The sequence below is a fragment of the Columba livia genome, chromosome 6, assembly GCF_036013475.1.
Source record: "Columba livia isolate bColLiv1 breed racing homer chromosome 6, bColLiv1.pat.W.v2, whole genome shotgun sequence".
Lineage (NCBI taxonomy): Eukaryota > Metazoa > Chordata > Aves > Columbiformes > Columbidae > Columba > Columba livia.
In genome coordinates, this window is record NC_088607.1 from 5,048,942 (window position 1) to 5,064,890 (window position 15,949).

Here is a 15,949-nt window from a genome sequence, read left to right on the forward strand (position 1 = left end):
ATCCCAGACGGGATAAGATGCTCTATGGAAACTTATACTTCAGGCTCCAGACAGTAAGAAAATAATTAACCAACTGCTTGTTAAACAGAATCTGTTGGAAGAGCAACAGAACACGCAACACAGTAAAAAAGCTTTCCCTTTCTAATTATCTTTCAGAGGAAAGTTTTCACAACCAGCAACATGCTACTATTAAATAATAATTATTGGTGGTCCCCATCAGTGCCACAGCCATAGATAAACCCAACCGCAGCTGTGGTTTAATTCTGAGGAGGACTCAAGGGCGATACCCATTTTCCCCATCATGTTTGCAGGGCGAAAGATGAGTAACGACATCCCGAGCAGTTTGGAACCTCGGAGCACAGCTCTGGCTCCCAGGGACCTCTCTGGTTCCGCGGGGACCGGGCAGCTCCGATGAGCTGAGCTGAGAAACACGCGGCGTACGCAACACAAACAGCCCCATCTGGGTATTGTTTGGAGAGAGGGAGCACCCTGGCCCTTCCTTCTCTCACCAGATGCTATGGAGCTGACGTAGCACGTGTTTTCAAGATGTCGTTGGTCAAGAAGAGCATCTCTTTTTGGCACTGCTTATTCAAAAAAAAGAAGCAAAAAAAGCCCAACCAACACAAAAAGTGGCTTTTGTTTGTATCTCAGTGCACTGAAAATTAATGCTTTATAAAGAGGGCATTTAGCAGCAAACGAAACATAGACAAGCAAAAGAAAACAGAAATAATATTTTTCATTAATAGAAAAAAAAAAAGACTGGTCAAGTACAAAGCTGAAGATTCATACAGCGTTCCAGAGTTCTAAAAACAGTCACGGAGCCAAAATCGCATTTGGCAGCAGAAAGAAAAAACATGAACAATCTCTGACTAATACAATTACTTTTGATTGTGCTGAGTTTTCAAGCCCATGCCTATACTGGCCAGGCTTCGGTTCAAAGTGCAACGCTGTATGGATTGGCTGTGGGTCACCCGTGTGATCCAACACGCCTTTTGGAGTCTGGCTAACCTCTCCTTTGCTGGGAACAAAAATCAATTGCAAAAAATCGCTTTGCTCTGCACATATTATGAAACACAGCTTTGCAAAATGCGTCCTCTGTGCAGTGCGTTTCTAGGAGAGCTGTAGCCTTATGTAAAAATACACTACCTCAAGATAAATACAAATGTAACTAATGCATTTGATTTGTCATATTCTGTTAACCAAGATAATAAATTTTTACCTGTTCCATAGCCCTACACCATGGGGAGGGGATGGGAGGACACAGGTATGTACCACCCGTCAAGAACTAGGAGGATGCTGAACGCAGTTGAAAAAGGCCTCCAAGGTCTGGGAGTCGACATGGCAAATGAAATTCCATGGGGTTTGTGTACTCTGCCTTATGAGGAAAGGCTGAGGGAGAGTCTCTTTAGCTTGGAGAAGGGGAGACTGAGGGGCAACCTCATTAATGTTACAAATATATAAAGGGTGAGTGTCAGGAGGATGGAGCCAGGCTCTTCTCGGTGACAACCAATGATAGGACAAGGGGTAATGGGTTCAAACTGGAACACAAGAGGTTCCACTTAAACATGAGAAGAAACTTCTTCTCAGTGAGGGTGGCAGAGCCTGGCCCAGGCTGCCCAGGGGTGTTGTGGAGTCTCCTTCTCTGCAGACATTCCAACGCGCCTGGACACCTTCCTGTGTAACCTCATCTGGGTGTTCAGGCTCCATAGAGGGGATTGCACTGGATGAGCTTTCCAGGTCCCTTCCAATCCCTGACATTCTGTGATTCTGTGATACTCAAAATGCCATTCCTTGTTATTTCGCAGTGTGGTGCACGGAGCACCAACAGCACTGCGTGTAAATACTCTCGTTAGTACCTCTACAATGCCATGAAGAGTATGATGGATATATGTGCTGCAGTGGCTTTAAACTTGGGGTTTCTCTCTGAAAAAAAGGCTTAAAAATAGCATTGCCACATTCAGAACTAAACTTCCCATTAGCAAACCCCCTCAAGTATTTATTTAAATTGTAGAGGTGGGTTTGAAGCGAAGTCAGTAGAAAAACAGTCAACATCCCAGGGTATCAAGTGATTGATGGGGAACTACATCCTTCTACAGTGCATGAGAAGAGCATTGGAAATGCAGGGCAAACACTTCCAGCAGTGACTATAACCAGAATCTTATCAGAATACCCTGCCTGTGCCCTCACACGCATCTGCTGGCAAGCTCTTGCCTAGGATGTTAAGCCAGTTCTTATAAACCAAGTTTAAAATGCATGGGGCTAGGGCCCTTAATAACTATAATTAATAAACGAGCACTCTTCAATTTTTACATAACAACTGATGGTCATCAGGCTGACGTAACTACTGTTATAACTCGTGATTCTGTCTGTTTAACTATAGATTTGCCATGGCAGTTAATTAAAATCCCAGACAAACGAGGATGCCTTGCAGCACAATGGACAGGGAGCCAGAAACACCCAGCACCTAAACCCAGTGTTCCCAGTGACTCACTGCATGACCTTGGGCAACACATTAACACATCTTTTCTTTCCCTCCTCCCTCCTTTTTGCATTTGATGAAGCCTCGGGGCCCTGCTGGGATCTGTGTTTACTCAATAAAACAAATCTGCAAGCGGGCATTCTGCAAGTACACAGAAATAGGACTAAACATGCAAAACCATAAGTGGCACATGACTCACTGTTTACACCCAGCCAGAGAGGGAGCCATTAATTAGTGTTAATATTTTAAGCCTTTCTCATCCCAAAGGGCTTCAGACATTTCTATACATGGATTTGACTCAAACCTTAGATAAACATAACTCCCACAAAATGGAGAGCCGCACACCACCACAAGGAATGGCTTCACCCAAAGATAAGACACAGCGATCGTGGCACGAGACATTAGGACAAGTCTAGAACAGCACCATCAGCCAGGAGCCAGATGTTCACCTGAGGTACATTAGCAACATAGCTCCAGTCAGGTAAAATAAGCAGAGCTTTGACAAATCAGCTCTGGAGCTAAAAGAGGAGGCAGCACATCACCACCACCAGAGGAATAAAAACCAATAGACTAATGGTCATAACCAGTAGGTGTTTCAGCTGGACCTTTTTTATCCATTAAATAAGTGAATCTGCCTGTATGTCGGCACAGAAAGCAAGTAAATCCCTTCTCTGCTCTGTAATCCCATTCATTTGTGGAAGGAAGACCATCAATCTGCAGGAAGGAGTTCAATAAACCAACGAAGAGGAGACAAATGTTGGGAGTTCAGTTTGTGTTACATGGTGACAAATTTCCTTCATGCTTTTTATTTTTAGGTGGAAAAGAAACACATGTTTGTATGGTACGCTAATTCAGCTGTAAGTAACTTTGGCAAAATGTGTAACTTCCCTGGGAATCACATTTCTGTTCTCATTAATGGAACTATTTAACTCTCAGAATATGTTATGGCAGAACAAAAACTCAGGCCGTTAGCATATAAAAATGCAGTGTATCATCGACAATCTAGAAACTGCTTGACAATATGCCAAAGAAAATGGAAAACCCAAGTTAAATGCATTACAAGCCTCCAAAAGTATTTCATCTATAGTTAGAAAAACAACACTGAGTCTCATTATCTAAATATGGAGCATGGGAAGCTTGCAGAACAAAATAAAACAGCATGAAGCGTTGTTTTGCTGTGTCACCAGGATTTGAATTATCTGGCAAGACATCACTGTTCTCCTTTAAAATCAAATACTGTGGTGCTGGCAGACCCACCATGGAGGTGTGTGGACATTTTGCTTCCTGGGGAGCTGGACCAGCACATCATCCCCAGAGCAAGAGCTATGAGGAGCCAAAGATGGCAGGAAAACACTGCTGCCTAAACCCATGAGTAAACAGGAGTGAACAGCTGAGATTCTTACAAGCTATTTCATTTCTACAGGTCTTGAAGACTTCTGGAAGCAATATGTGGGTTTCCTCAGGCTCTCGAGGGGAAGCAATAATATCCAGCGACATATTTCAAAGTAAAAGAGCATTTTAGAAAAGTCATATCTGGCATTCAAGGAGTTTGTTGTTTTTTTTTTCAAAATGCAGGCTATTAAAATATTGATACATAAACAGGAAAGTTTGCTTTCCCGCTTCCTCCAGTTTGTACACACAAGGGGAAAAAAGCAAATCCCCTCCAACCGCAAAGATACAGACACTGCATTGCCTCACGAAACCACCAAAGGATGACGGCAGAAGATCTTGTTGATTTACAAGTGTCAAACTAAGTGGTTATTAGGAAGATGCAGGAAAAATCGTAAGCAAAAGGGCTGAAATACCACCACAAATTAGAGACTGGTCATAAACCCACTACAGCTGTATCACTGAGATGCCAAATCCTGCCTGGGATACAGAAGCCAGTAACTGGTCACATCGAGGAACCCTGGCATGTTTTCCATGACACAGGCGCTATTTCAGAGTCAGTGACGTGTTTCATGGCTGATTTTTAAGCATATATATATATATATATATATATGTATATATTCCTCAGTATGAAGCCATTCACTGTTCTCACCCCTTCTGTACTCGCTGCCAAACCACAGGGACCTGCTCAGAGATAATTTCTGCAGGGTAGATGCTGATTTCCAGGGGTGACCCTTTGTCTCCAGGCAAAAGCCACCTCCGCCTTCCCCTATTTTGGTTTAGGACACAAGGCTCTTTTATAACTCTGTCCGCAATTAACCTTGTCATTGTCCATTAAACCACCCTAAAATTGTCTTCCCACCTCCTGGTGCTTACAGTTTGCTTCAGCTGTGTCACACATTCTCATTTAACCAGGTAGTTATTGGTCTGGAGATAAATTTCACAATCAAGCTCTGCCACCTCAAAAAGCACCTGCTCGCTTTGGAAGGTCGTGCAATATTGTTGATGGATTATTAGGCTCACTGCAATTTCACATATGCAGGATGGATTATTTTCACAGCCTCTACCTATGCTACCAAAGATCAACTTTTTCGAGGGAAGTTTATAATTTTTACATGTTCACATCCAAATTGTCCGCAACCGTGCTCTTTCTTTCTAGTATTGCCATCTCTTCAAAGCTGTTTGCATTTGGAAGGATAGTTATATTGCATTCGTGTTTACCACTATTTACTCCAATCTTATTTCCCACTTTCAATGCTTCAGCAAAATGTTGTGTCTCGCCACAGACACAAGAAATACATTTTATTTCATAAAATGAAAATAAAAAAATCAGCATATTTTAGGGCTGGAAAAACAACTCCAAAATTTCTGTTCCTCGTTGACTGCAGGATGTTTTTCCCCTGGAGAAGAATTTAATCAGGGAAATGGTTCATCCTTGCTGGTGCCCAGATTTTACCACCCTCTTTCATTTCCTATCGCACTCAGCAAAGCTGAATTAGCTCTAGTAACGTCTTTGGCCAGATGTTCACACCTTGAAGAAAAACAGCATGCAGGCTGCTGCAAAATCTTAACAGGTTTAGGAAAAACAGCTGACAGACTAAACTGATACTTCAAGCCCAGCTCTGTTCCTCACCACAGAGGCACGTTTTTCATCCTTCAGATCCTGCCTTAACACGCCACATGAACACAGAGGAAAAAGAATTCTGCATCTTTGATGTCACCTTCAAATCATTTAATCGAAAGGAATTTAACCTCTTACTACAGAAGCATCCTTAGGGCTGGATTTCATGTCATATCCAGATTTTCAAAGGGTTATTTGTACCATCGCATTGACTTCTTTAGTCATTAAATACCTTTCAACTTCAACAAATTATTACCTCTGGTTTTAAAAAGCTTATGAATCTGAATGATTGCAAGGCAAAAAGGAAAGCTCAAACACTGAACTTGAATGGACATATTAAAATGTCCCATTAAATTTCAGTCTGAAAATCAACTTCTCAACTCATCGCATTTCCATTTTACCTTTTGTGAACACTTAAAATTGTATGTTCCTAATTCTTTGAGTGCAAAGCATTGTCTGCCCTACAATCAGAGGTGCCTCAGACCTCACCATGGATTGGGATCTCCCAGTGCCATGTCACTAGATCTGGCTGGAAAAACAGTCTCTCATCCAAGAAAAAAAAACAAGTGATACAAGAATTTTTCCCCAAGTCTCCTCAAAGTTACCCCGAGATGCAACAGCTGGGGGCCATGGGGGAACAACAGACAACGTACTGGATTGTACAACACATAAGACACAAGGGTATGCCAGACCCAAATTCATAACCATATTCTACCTAATTTAGAGTAAGGTGTGAACTTTGATCTGCTACCCAGACGATGTGCTAAGCTGATATTACATGAGGAAGACAGCGGGGACCTGCTTGTCACCTTCTGCAAGAGCGTCCAGGCACTGAGAAACTTCCCCAGGTTTCATTAAAACCAACCACTTTTCTCATAAACAACTGCATATTAAGGGGTCAATCCCTCCCTTCTCCACCCGCAAAAAGTAAAATGTAGCTAACTTGGCTCTAGACAGCTCTAAGACAAAAGGTTTCCTGCCTTGAGGAATTTGCAAATACATACAAATTAATTAAGTTGTGATGCTGATGTGCTGTTTGCAAAACAAGGTCTCAGCCACATTCAACAATTAAACTGATGGAAGAAGAAGAGATGATTATCATTTAATTACACAGCAGTAATTTTTGCCATCTTGCAAGTCATAACTAGAATCGCCAATTCCAGTCCTGTTTGGCAGTGATTTCCACTACAGGCAGTTCATCTGGCTGCATTCAGTTTTTTTCCAAGCTTCTTCCAGTCTTCCAGGTTCTCCCTTCCCGCAAGCAGCTCAGCAGGCAAATTTTGGAGCCATTTCTTTAGGGTATCAAATAACACAAAACTCTGTGTCTGCTCTTCCCCTAAGTCCTCAAAACGATCTGTTGCATCAGTTCAATGTCTCATCTCTTTGACTCACCAGCTTCTCTCTTCTCTGAAGCTCCTTCTTACTGCTTGAAGTCCTCTCCTCACTACCATTTTCTGGTCTACTTTTCCCACCACGTTGTGCTTCCAATTTTAAATCACTTTTCCAGCTGCCAGTTCCTGCCATATCCTACTCAGTGTAATGCTGCCAAGTTCTCATGCTGGGGATCTTTCTCTTACTGCAAATCTGCTTTTGCTTATTTTAATATAAACACGAGAAAATAAGTGATTGGTAAATGTGTAAATAGGTTATCTCAGGAAAACAGAGGGGAAAAAACAAAAACAAAATGGCAAAACCAGTCTTGGTTTTGTTAAGGTTTTCTGCCATGATGCTGCTAAAAAGCTTTTAAATAAGAAAAAAGAATGAACTTTTAAATGACAAAGGTGGCAAGGGAGCAGCAGGAGCACTTCATGTCTTGGGTCATCCAAGAGTTCTGTATCAGACATTTGACTTAGTCATGAACCCTGGCACAAACCCGTTTGACCTCGCTGGGGAATAGGTCTGAACTAAAACAACACTGCGAGATCTACACATTTTTGAGTCATGTGTTTCAAATGAAACGTTCTTGCCTGTTAAACTTGGACGTCATTAACTGTCTAAACAAGGGAAACCAAGATGAGCAGCACTCCAAGCAATCACATGCGTCTAATTGCACCTACATCACATGGTATTTCGACACAATATTCCACATCCGCTGCGTGGTCGACGTGTGCAGAACTGCACGGCAGCTTTCCTGCTGGTGCAGAAGGCAGGATAACGCTGACAGATGTATGTTTGATATGGAAGATGACTGCGGATGGGAAGATGCATTCCCATTTGTTCTGAAAACCACTCACAGTGTAAAAGCATCTCTTCAAGCTGGCTTTAATTCGCACATTCAAGATGCTTCCTAGGACATTTTCCATTTTAGTATCCACTTCAGTGTGGTACAGCCCCTTCAGAGGGACAAACTCATCCCCTAAAAGCCATTTGTGACTTCAATATACACACACAAGAAAGATTAATACATCTCTTTACCAGCCACAAGGGAACACCCCCATTTTTTCTCAGGGGGTCAATATGTGTGTAAAACAACCAAATCATGCTATTGTTTTTTTATTTTGAGGATGCATACAAAAGTGCTATGAACTTGCTTGCACTGGAGTGAGAGGTGATAAAATGAACCACTGCCAACCACAAACGTGGCTTTTAAAAATGTGCATCCACCCAGCTCAGATATTCTCTGTGACTCAGACCACTAAACTACCAGCCTTTCCTTCAAATGTGAAAATATTTAGCAATAGCTTTTGGAAAGGAGGGCACTAAATTAAGAGGAAAATGTATCTCGCTTTAACGACTCACCTGAGCATCTATTTTAATAAGTGCAATATCAGCTTTTTCATCAACATCTTTAATTTTAGCTTCATATGTTTCACCGTTCTTCAGCTCCACCTTCACGCGGTTTTTGTTGGTGACGACATGGGCGTTTGTCACTATCAGCCCATCCTCTGAGACAATGAACCCTGAACCACTGGCAACAGGAATCTCCCTCTTGGAATAAGGAAGTCTAAAAGACACGGGAAATAAAGACTCAGTGCTGCAAAAAGTTGCGAGATCACAAATCACTCCAAATAACACAAGGCCAAAAAGTTTGGTGATTTTTAACACTTTAGGATATCTGCTGTTAATTAATATTATCAAGAAGATAATGCACATGCATTAGTTTAACTTTTTTTTTTTTCTTTTCCCCCAGGATTCTTAAATTATCTTTAATTCTTAAGCACAACAAATATTTATCACCTCAAAAAGCTCTTTGCTATTACACAGCATCAATCAATATTTCTGGCACAAAAAAAAATATAAAAACTGGCCATCTTGTTTACTTGCGATATAATTCAATGTGAACCACAGCAGGAGCTATCTTCTCCACCACATCTGCAATAAAGTTGTATTTGTGCCGCAGGCTGTTAGGATGTTCTTGGCCTGAAATAGAAACAGACAACATGTCATGAGTTCCTCAAGTGACAGGAGAAGGGTCATTGCGAAACACCTGAATTAAAAAAAGCTCCAAGTGGGTATCTTTATCTTTCCCCTTCCTTAAAAGCCATCTGCAGCACAACCCTTGGCCCCAGATTTCCCCTCTGGCTCTTCGCACAGAAGAGGCAACATGCTTTAGCATTTAGATAAACGGATCCATGAAACCTTCTTGTTTGCAGCACACGCCATCGCGCCATGGGGCAGCCGATCTGCTGCTCCAAGCGGGGCTGTAGCCACAGATCCTGTGTCCCCCCAGCCCCGGTTCAGCACGTCCCACCCCAGCAGCTCCCAGGGATGAGGCGCTGGGTCAGAGTTTGGTCCATGTCTGCACCGCCCCGCTCTTCCTTTTGTCAAAGGCATCTTGTACTTAGATGCCTCCAATACTGCTCTCACCTCTTTTCTATTCTGGATGGTCTATTTAGCTTGTACGGTCTTCTCCAAACAAACAGGCTCTGTTCCTCTGCCAAAATACTCCTGCCCAGTGATTCTTGGATTCTTGCTGCTGCATTTGTAGAATGCCGAGGATAACGAGGCCCTGACCCCAGCTTAAGCCTCCAGCAGCTGCTGTGGAAGTTTAACTTGGGTATGATGTTTGTGCTGCCTCTCCCACCTGTGTCCCCACACAGCCCGAACCACCAGCCTCTGCCTGGCACCTAAATGTGGATGCACATTACATACGTTCTACACAACCATATTCAAGCCATCCTTTCCACTGTGAAGGCCTGTGGTCCATCAGCTCCACAGAGAAGTGGATCCCATGTGAGTTACTGAACCACCCTCAAGGCTACAAAATAGATACACACAGGAGAACAATGGGACCACAAAGCTTCACATTCCTGGGCAGTGCTGCAACACAAAAGCTCATGGTCACTGGGTATTCAAGAGAGGTCAGTGGGATTTTCAAAAGTAACTAAATACCAAACTCCCATTGTGGCCAACAGAAAACCTGTCTGCACCATCAGATGTCTAAAAACCTCTAGAAAAAGCTCACAACCCTGACACCGCTTCCCCTCCTCAGGGCCAAAGCTTTTTTCAAATTTGAAGCAACCAAGCAACTGAAAAACCCCAAAGAGTTATTTTGTATTTCCCTAGAGGCAAGAAACACCCTTCATTTTCACTAGTCTTCATTTTATGGAATCATTTTATCTAGTGCATCCATTTTGCATTATAAAGGCACAAGCCAAAACTGCAGTTGACTTTCCGATGAGTATTAATGTGCTGTGCTGCTCCATCCTTGCCATTTGGTTTCTAAATCTATCCAAAGATTAAAGCCGTAAGCAGCTTGTGGATGATGTAAGTGCCTGTGATGGTGTAACAGGACATATTATTTGCAGAATTGTAGAAGGAGACACAGGACTATGCTATAAAATCATCCCAATACTTGAATGACCTTTGTTATCTGAAAATCAGACTGAAAATACATGCAAATTTTTAAATACATACTGGAGGCAAAAACCCATGGCAAGAGATTCAGAGGAATGGTTCGGGAACAAAACATTGCTGGTTTTTATGCTAACCAGATACTGGTTTGACTAGGGGTCAAAGACAGGTTTCAGGTGACTCAGCAATGCCAACTAGCAAATGCTGCCCTCATGAGCTGGGTGGATGCTCAACCCAAAGCCTAACTGATCAGTTAAGAACAGGTTTTTCCCATTTATACCCAGTTAATGCAATCAGTCATGAACAGCAGCCACAGAAGTAGCCACGTAATCTGCTATGCAGTTTCAGATCACAGTTGGGAGACGTTAATTTGCTTTATGAAGCAGGAATGTTGGGCAGGAAACCTGTATCTTCAACCTACTGTTTTCCCCAAAAGCACTCTGTGCTTTGCCCAACTTGCACATAAACTGTTTTCCTTGGACTTTTACACCAGAAGGGCATAAGGGGCTTGCTGAGTGACAAACATCAATTTATGAAAGGGTTTGTGTTCATTTCATTAGAAATATCCAGTATCAAATGAACCGCATCATCGCTATAAAGCTGATAACTACAATGGAAATGTTTTGGAAAACTGATAGGAGGACAATAACTGTAGTTTGGAAGTATTAATTCATATTAAATAGAAGCTTTGACAGATTATCAGACTGGATTAACATGATGTTGGGATACAGCGCCACAGGGCACTACTGTATCCATCAATATGCTTTTTGATCCCTGCCTCTAAAACGATTTAATCTCAGCTACAATGTTGTAGACATTCAAAGGTCACATCCTGCCCTTGAAAATGTGAACTCCTACGGGTGAGGGAGCTGCTCAGGAAACACACAGCTTTTTCATGCCATTAAACTTTTTTTTTTTTTTGCATTTAGCTATTCAAGAAGAGAAAGGGTGTCTAAGCTGTACATGGTAAGACTACTAATGCTTCATCTCAGTTGCCTTCACTTTGAGTCGGAGGCTACCGATGCCAAGACCTCACAAGCGACAGTATTTTGTGTATAATCCGCCTCCTTGTGCGGTCTCAAACAAAGCTGCACACTTAAAAGGTCAAAATTTCATACTGTGAAAAAGTTAGATAATAAATACTGATTCATGGCACACTGACCTAAAAAGCTTACGACAGCTTGCCACTCCTGCCTATTGCTTATGTATTAGGAATTCTTGCATTGTGTAACGCGAGTTTTGCAACAGCTCTTGAAAAACTGCCCACTTAAATAGAAAACATACCTTTTTAAAGCAAGTAAACAGAAGCCAAAGTATCATTCAGATTAATTAATTGATGAACACTAATAAAGTAATCATATCAACCAGTCTTTATGACAATGTGACAACATAAAATCTGAAGACTATAGTAAAAGTATTATGTTGAAAATTTCTTCTATCACTATGAAAAAAGTACCCTTGGGGGGTGAAAAATGAAACCAAAATGGACATATGTACATGCATACCACATACCCATTATATACACACTTAATGTTCACCATAGCTAATTGCTCTTTGGGATTACTGAGCAATGCACATGGGAGCCAAGCACTTATCTTTCCTATATGCAACCACCACCATGTAAGATCTTATCTGAGATCTGAATTGCCATTTCTCAACTGCCAGACAGTAGTTTCCGGTTATCACCAGCCACTGTAGAAGTGAAATTCAGAACTTCTCAGGAGACACTTTCCTATTCTTTCCTACCTCACATTTTCCAGTTCAGAGTCTTAGCAGAAAACACAGTTTTAAGAGTGGAATGGGTAGCATGCAACATCCTCCAGGTTTTCAGGTTTAAAGAGCTGGACACTCTGTGGTGGTTCAGTGGACTGTGCTTGACCACTAAGCAATAAAAAAGCAATAGCTTAAAGTTTTGATTGATATCATTTTGACTATTTAACCCTCACTGCCTGTGTATCCTCATACTTACATCCAACCACGGTATCCATCCTGACTTATGGGTACACAAGCAGGTGGGTAACTGTTGAATCCCATACTTAAACTGGTCACCAAAATGTACATTTCTCCATTAAAAACTGTTTCTTCAGTATAACTGGTGTTGAAATCATGCAAATAAAGATTCCCCAATTTTCTGGCCTCATTATTTTTTTTTTTGACATCTTTCTGGAGCTTTGTTCTTAATAGAGTCTTATTGTGTTTTGATTTTGTGTTTGGAGTTGTAGTTTTTTTGTTGGAATCTTTTTAAACATTGAGAGGTGAGCTTGTCTAAAGCTCCAGTGACTAAAACCTTCAAGCTTTGATGTTCAGATCTTTGCAGACTGTCCCTCTTTCTATTTATATGCGGCAATTATTTGTGTTTTGTAATGTTTTTATTGAACTATTGCACAACGACCTAAATGCCCATGAGCATGGTTCAGAAACCTTTATTAATGACATTATGAAGATGATTGTTGTGAATTCAGGTAACGATCAAAAACTGACTAAAAAAAACCCAACATAAATAGGTTACAGCATGAAAAATTCCCAAGGCAACTATTTCTCTAAGGACTTCAAAGGTGTGCTGGCTGTCAGCCCTCGAATGAGAAGGAAAATCTCTGCCAATTGGCATTAACAGGGCTGATATCAGTAAACAAATTGCTAGGAGACAAGAGAGAATACCAGGGCATGCAAAAAAGCACACCCGGCTGTAAACAACTGAAATAATCTGGTTTCATAAAGATGAGCCAAAAAAGAGTATTAAGATCTAGGTTCTGATTGGGTCGTTGCTCAAAGTGGCATTGATGCTTTAATGCTCTCAACTCATCTGTGCTGCTTTTGGTGAGACTTTGAGTTAAACTTATGAGATTTCTATCTCCAAAGCATCCCTTGAGAGGAACCTCTCCCCATCCGTTGTGAGAGATGTGTCTGCTGTTCTGGAAGGTCTTCTCTCAGCACAGATCCACCTCTCATAGGAGCAGCTCTTCACACAAACCTTTAGGCACAGCTCAGGCAAAAATGGATCATTTTCCTCAACCAGCTTTCATGTGTTTTCCCCCTTTCAGTCAAGGGGGTTCTGCTCTGAGCCATCACGACCAGCTCAGCTCACTGCCCATTCTCGTCTCCTTCCCCATTGCATCCTCAACACTCCCATGTCTCCTTTCCAATCTCTGAAGTCAGAACCAGCACATTTATCTAATTCAATGGGATGACTTTTTAGTCCAGACACAGGGAGGGGAAAAATGGCACACCCCAGCAAGTGTCTCCCACCCTCACTTTATGTGGCTACACCACATATCCTCATGTCTCAAGTCAGAAAACTCAGATTCAGTCTGGAATCAAACCTTTGATTTCTTTAAAAACAGCAGGAAAAATTCATTCCCATTAAGCTTAAAAAACCCCACAACTTCCCACGAAACAATAATCATCCAAGACAGCTGCTGCAACTATCAGTATTTGTAATGTTATAACTGTTAAAGAGGATGCTCATATGCAAATTGCAGGGAGGGGAGCTCCATCTCCAGGGTCATCATTAAAAATGCTTCATATTGGAAAAGTGCAATGCTCCTGTCCTGCCAGGGGAACCAAATTAAAATACCCTTTGTGTTTGGTTCATGTCTGTACCGTCCTCAGCCGGGAGAGCTGTTTTACCCCCATCCCATTCATCAGACTCTGTGTTACGATCTCAACTGGTGGGGTCCATGGTCTGTGAACATCAGGCTGCTGCCAGCAAAAGAAAACGGGACTCGGATACAGGGATCCATGGTTAATTTCTCTTTCCTGTTAACTCCGTAATGATCATAAGTGGTTCTACAAAATCCTCGCCCAGTAGCACAGAGTATGAGCAGAGTCACCACAACCTGAAGTTTGTGAGCTAATTAAATGTATTAAGCTACTCAGGTTGCCAAAAATAGGTGATTAATTGCTCCTGTATTCACTGCTTGCTTAATGTTATATTCAGATACACAATCCCTGGTGCACACGGGTCTGAAAGAACATCTTGGGTTTGGGTTTCTCTGCAGAACAAAACCAGAAGGGCTCAAACACTCACAAAACCTCTGGGCTGGCAGAATCGGTGACTACTAACACAAACCACAAGACCATAAAGTTGTACTTGGAGAAGTTCCACCCTCCCAAATAAAACTCCAGCCGCTGGTGTCTGTAGAAACCCCCAATTCGTGTCATATAGGAAAACGTTAAAACCTCTGACGCTACTATGGAAACTAAAACTCCAGCAGAAGTGCTGAGTTCACACTGAAAACAGTGGTATCAGCAAGGGCTGCTGGAGAGATGCGAGGAAAAAGTGACGTATGGGAATCTGCTGCCACGCTTTTAGTTTTAAATTACATAAAACTGCAAGCCTAAATATTCCACTTCCTATTCAAGGATAAATTGTGTAATACGCCAAAAAAGGCTACTACGCAATGAAAACACTACAAAAATAAGAAACAACATTCCACGTATCATAGACGATTTGCTAAAGAACAACTTTCAGATCAATGGAGGGAATTTTGAAAGGTCTGGACCACAGCACCTTACTAATGAAGCTACTATAACATCAGCTATTTTTTCCCCTGTGTAAGCCAAGGAAAAATAAAGACACTTAAATTACTTAAATTTAAACTGCTTAAACTCAGATTTCTGAGAATAAAATCTGTTTTACTGTGACATCCCTAAAAGCAAAAATATATTCATAGTGCTAAATAATGGAGAAATTTCAAACATTTTATTCTACCAAATAGTAAACTGCACAGATTTGGTATTCACTTATAATACTTCCTGCAGCAAGAATCACTGCAGGATTAAAGTGAGGATTTAAAGTAAAACTGCCTATTGGCATGAATGCAGACTTGAGAAGGGAAACATAAGTCCATTTTCATCATAATATTTAGATGATCAGTTCTTTCTTGGCGGCTTCTGTCACACGCAGAGATCTTGCAAGTAACAGGCTTTGAGATTTGTACTGAAACCGTTCATTTTAATAATCAATTTTAAACAAACCAAAAAAAAAGCTGCCAAGCTAAACAAAATAGGGAATCCATACAAAATCTGTTGAACAAAACAGCTCTCAAATTAATGATAACACAAAACATTCAGATCAGAGTGTGTAACATAACACTTTTGAGTAGGAAAATGAAGGTAAATAAATCGCACATTTTAATTTATATTCTCAAGAATAAAAGCTGACTTGATTGGCATCCTATTCCCAACTACTGGCCATAAATTCACTCTGATCAGGGTGAGCAATAAAGAGGTTCAGTTAATGAAAATGCAAATGTATGAATAAGCAAAGGTAGATATTGGTAACACATCGATGACCAGGCTACATGAAGGAAATTGCACATGCAGACTCTTTCATATCCATAAAACAAGGAAAGAAAATACTTGAAGATAACTAAATTGCAAAGCACACAGTCTCTAGAAAACTTGAGTCCAGCCTCGTTAGTCCAACTTGTTTCTTAGTATGAAACAAACCTTTTTGGCATTCAATGTTATTCGAGATTTTCTTGCAATTGAAAGAGGTCAGTGGGCAGTATCTTTGGGCAACATGCCCACAGCTTTCTTGTAGCAAGTTCCTATATAACGGCAGATATAAAACATTTTAGCCACATAGGAACTTTTCCTACCACTTGTCTACAAGGCAGAATAAGCAGTAAATTAATCAGATGAAGAGTATCTTCTGCTACAAC

At 41.3% G+C, this 15,949-nt stretch overlaps 1 protein-coding gene across 1 annotated transcript in view; it reads right to left on the reverse strand.

Moving 5' to 3' along the window:
- The window catches only part of HTRA1 (HtrA serine peptidase 1), a 33,477-nt gene that overhangs the window by 8,556 nt on the left and 8,972 nt on the right, over nucleotides 1–15,949 (reverse strand). The window contains exons 2-3 of the mRNA XM_065066804.1: nucleotides 8,750–8,849; nucleotides 8,229–8,433 (exon numbers count right to left, since the gene is read on the reverse strand). Of these exons, the coding sequence (XP_064922876.1) occupies nucleotides 8,229–8,433; nucleotides 8,750–8,849 (305 nt within the window). The remainder of the gene's footprint in view (nucleotides 1–8,228; nucleotides 8,434–8,749; nucleotides 8,850–15,949) is intronic.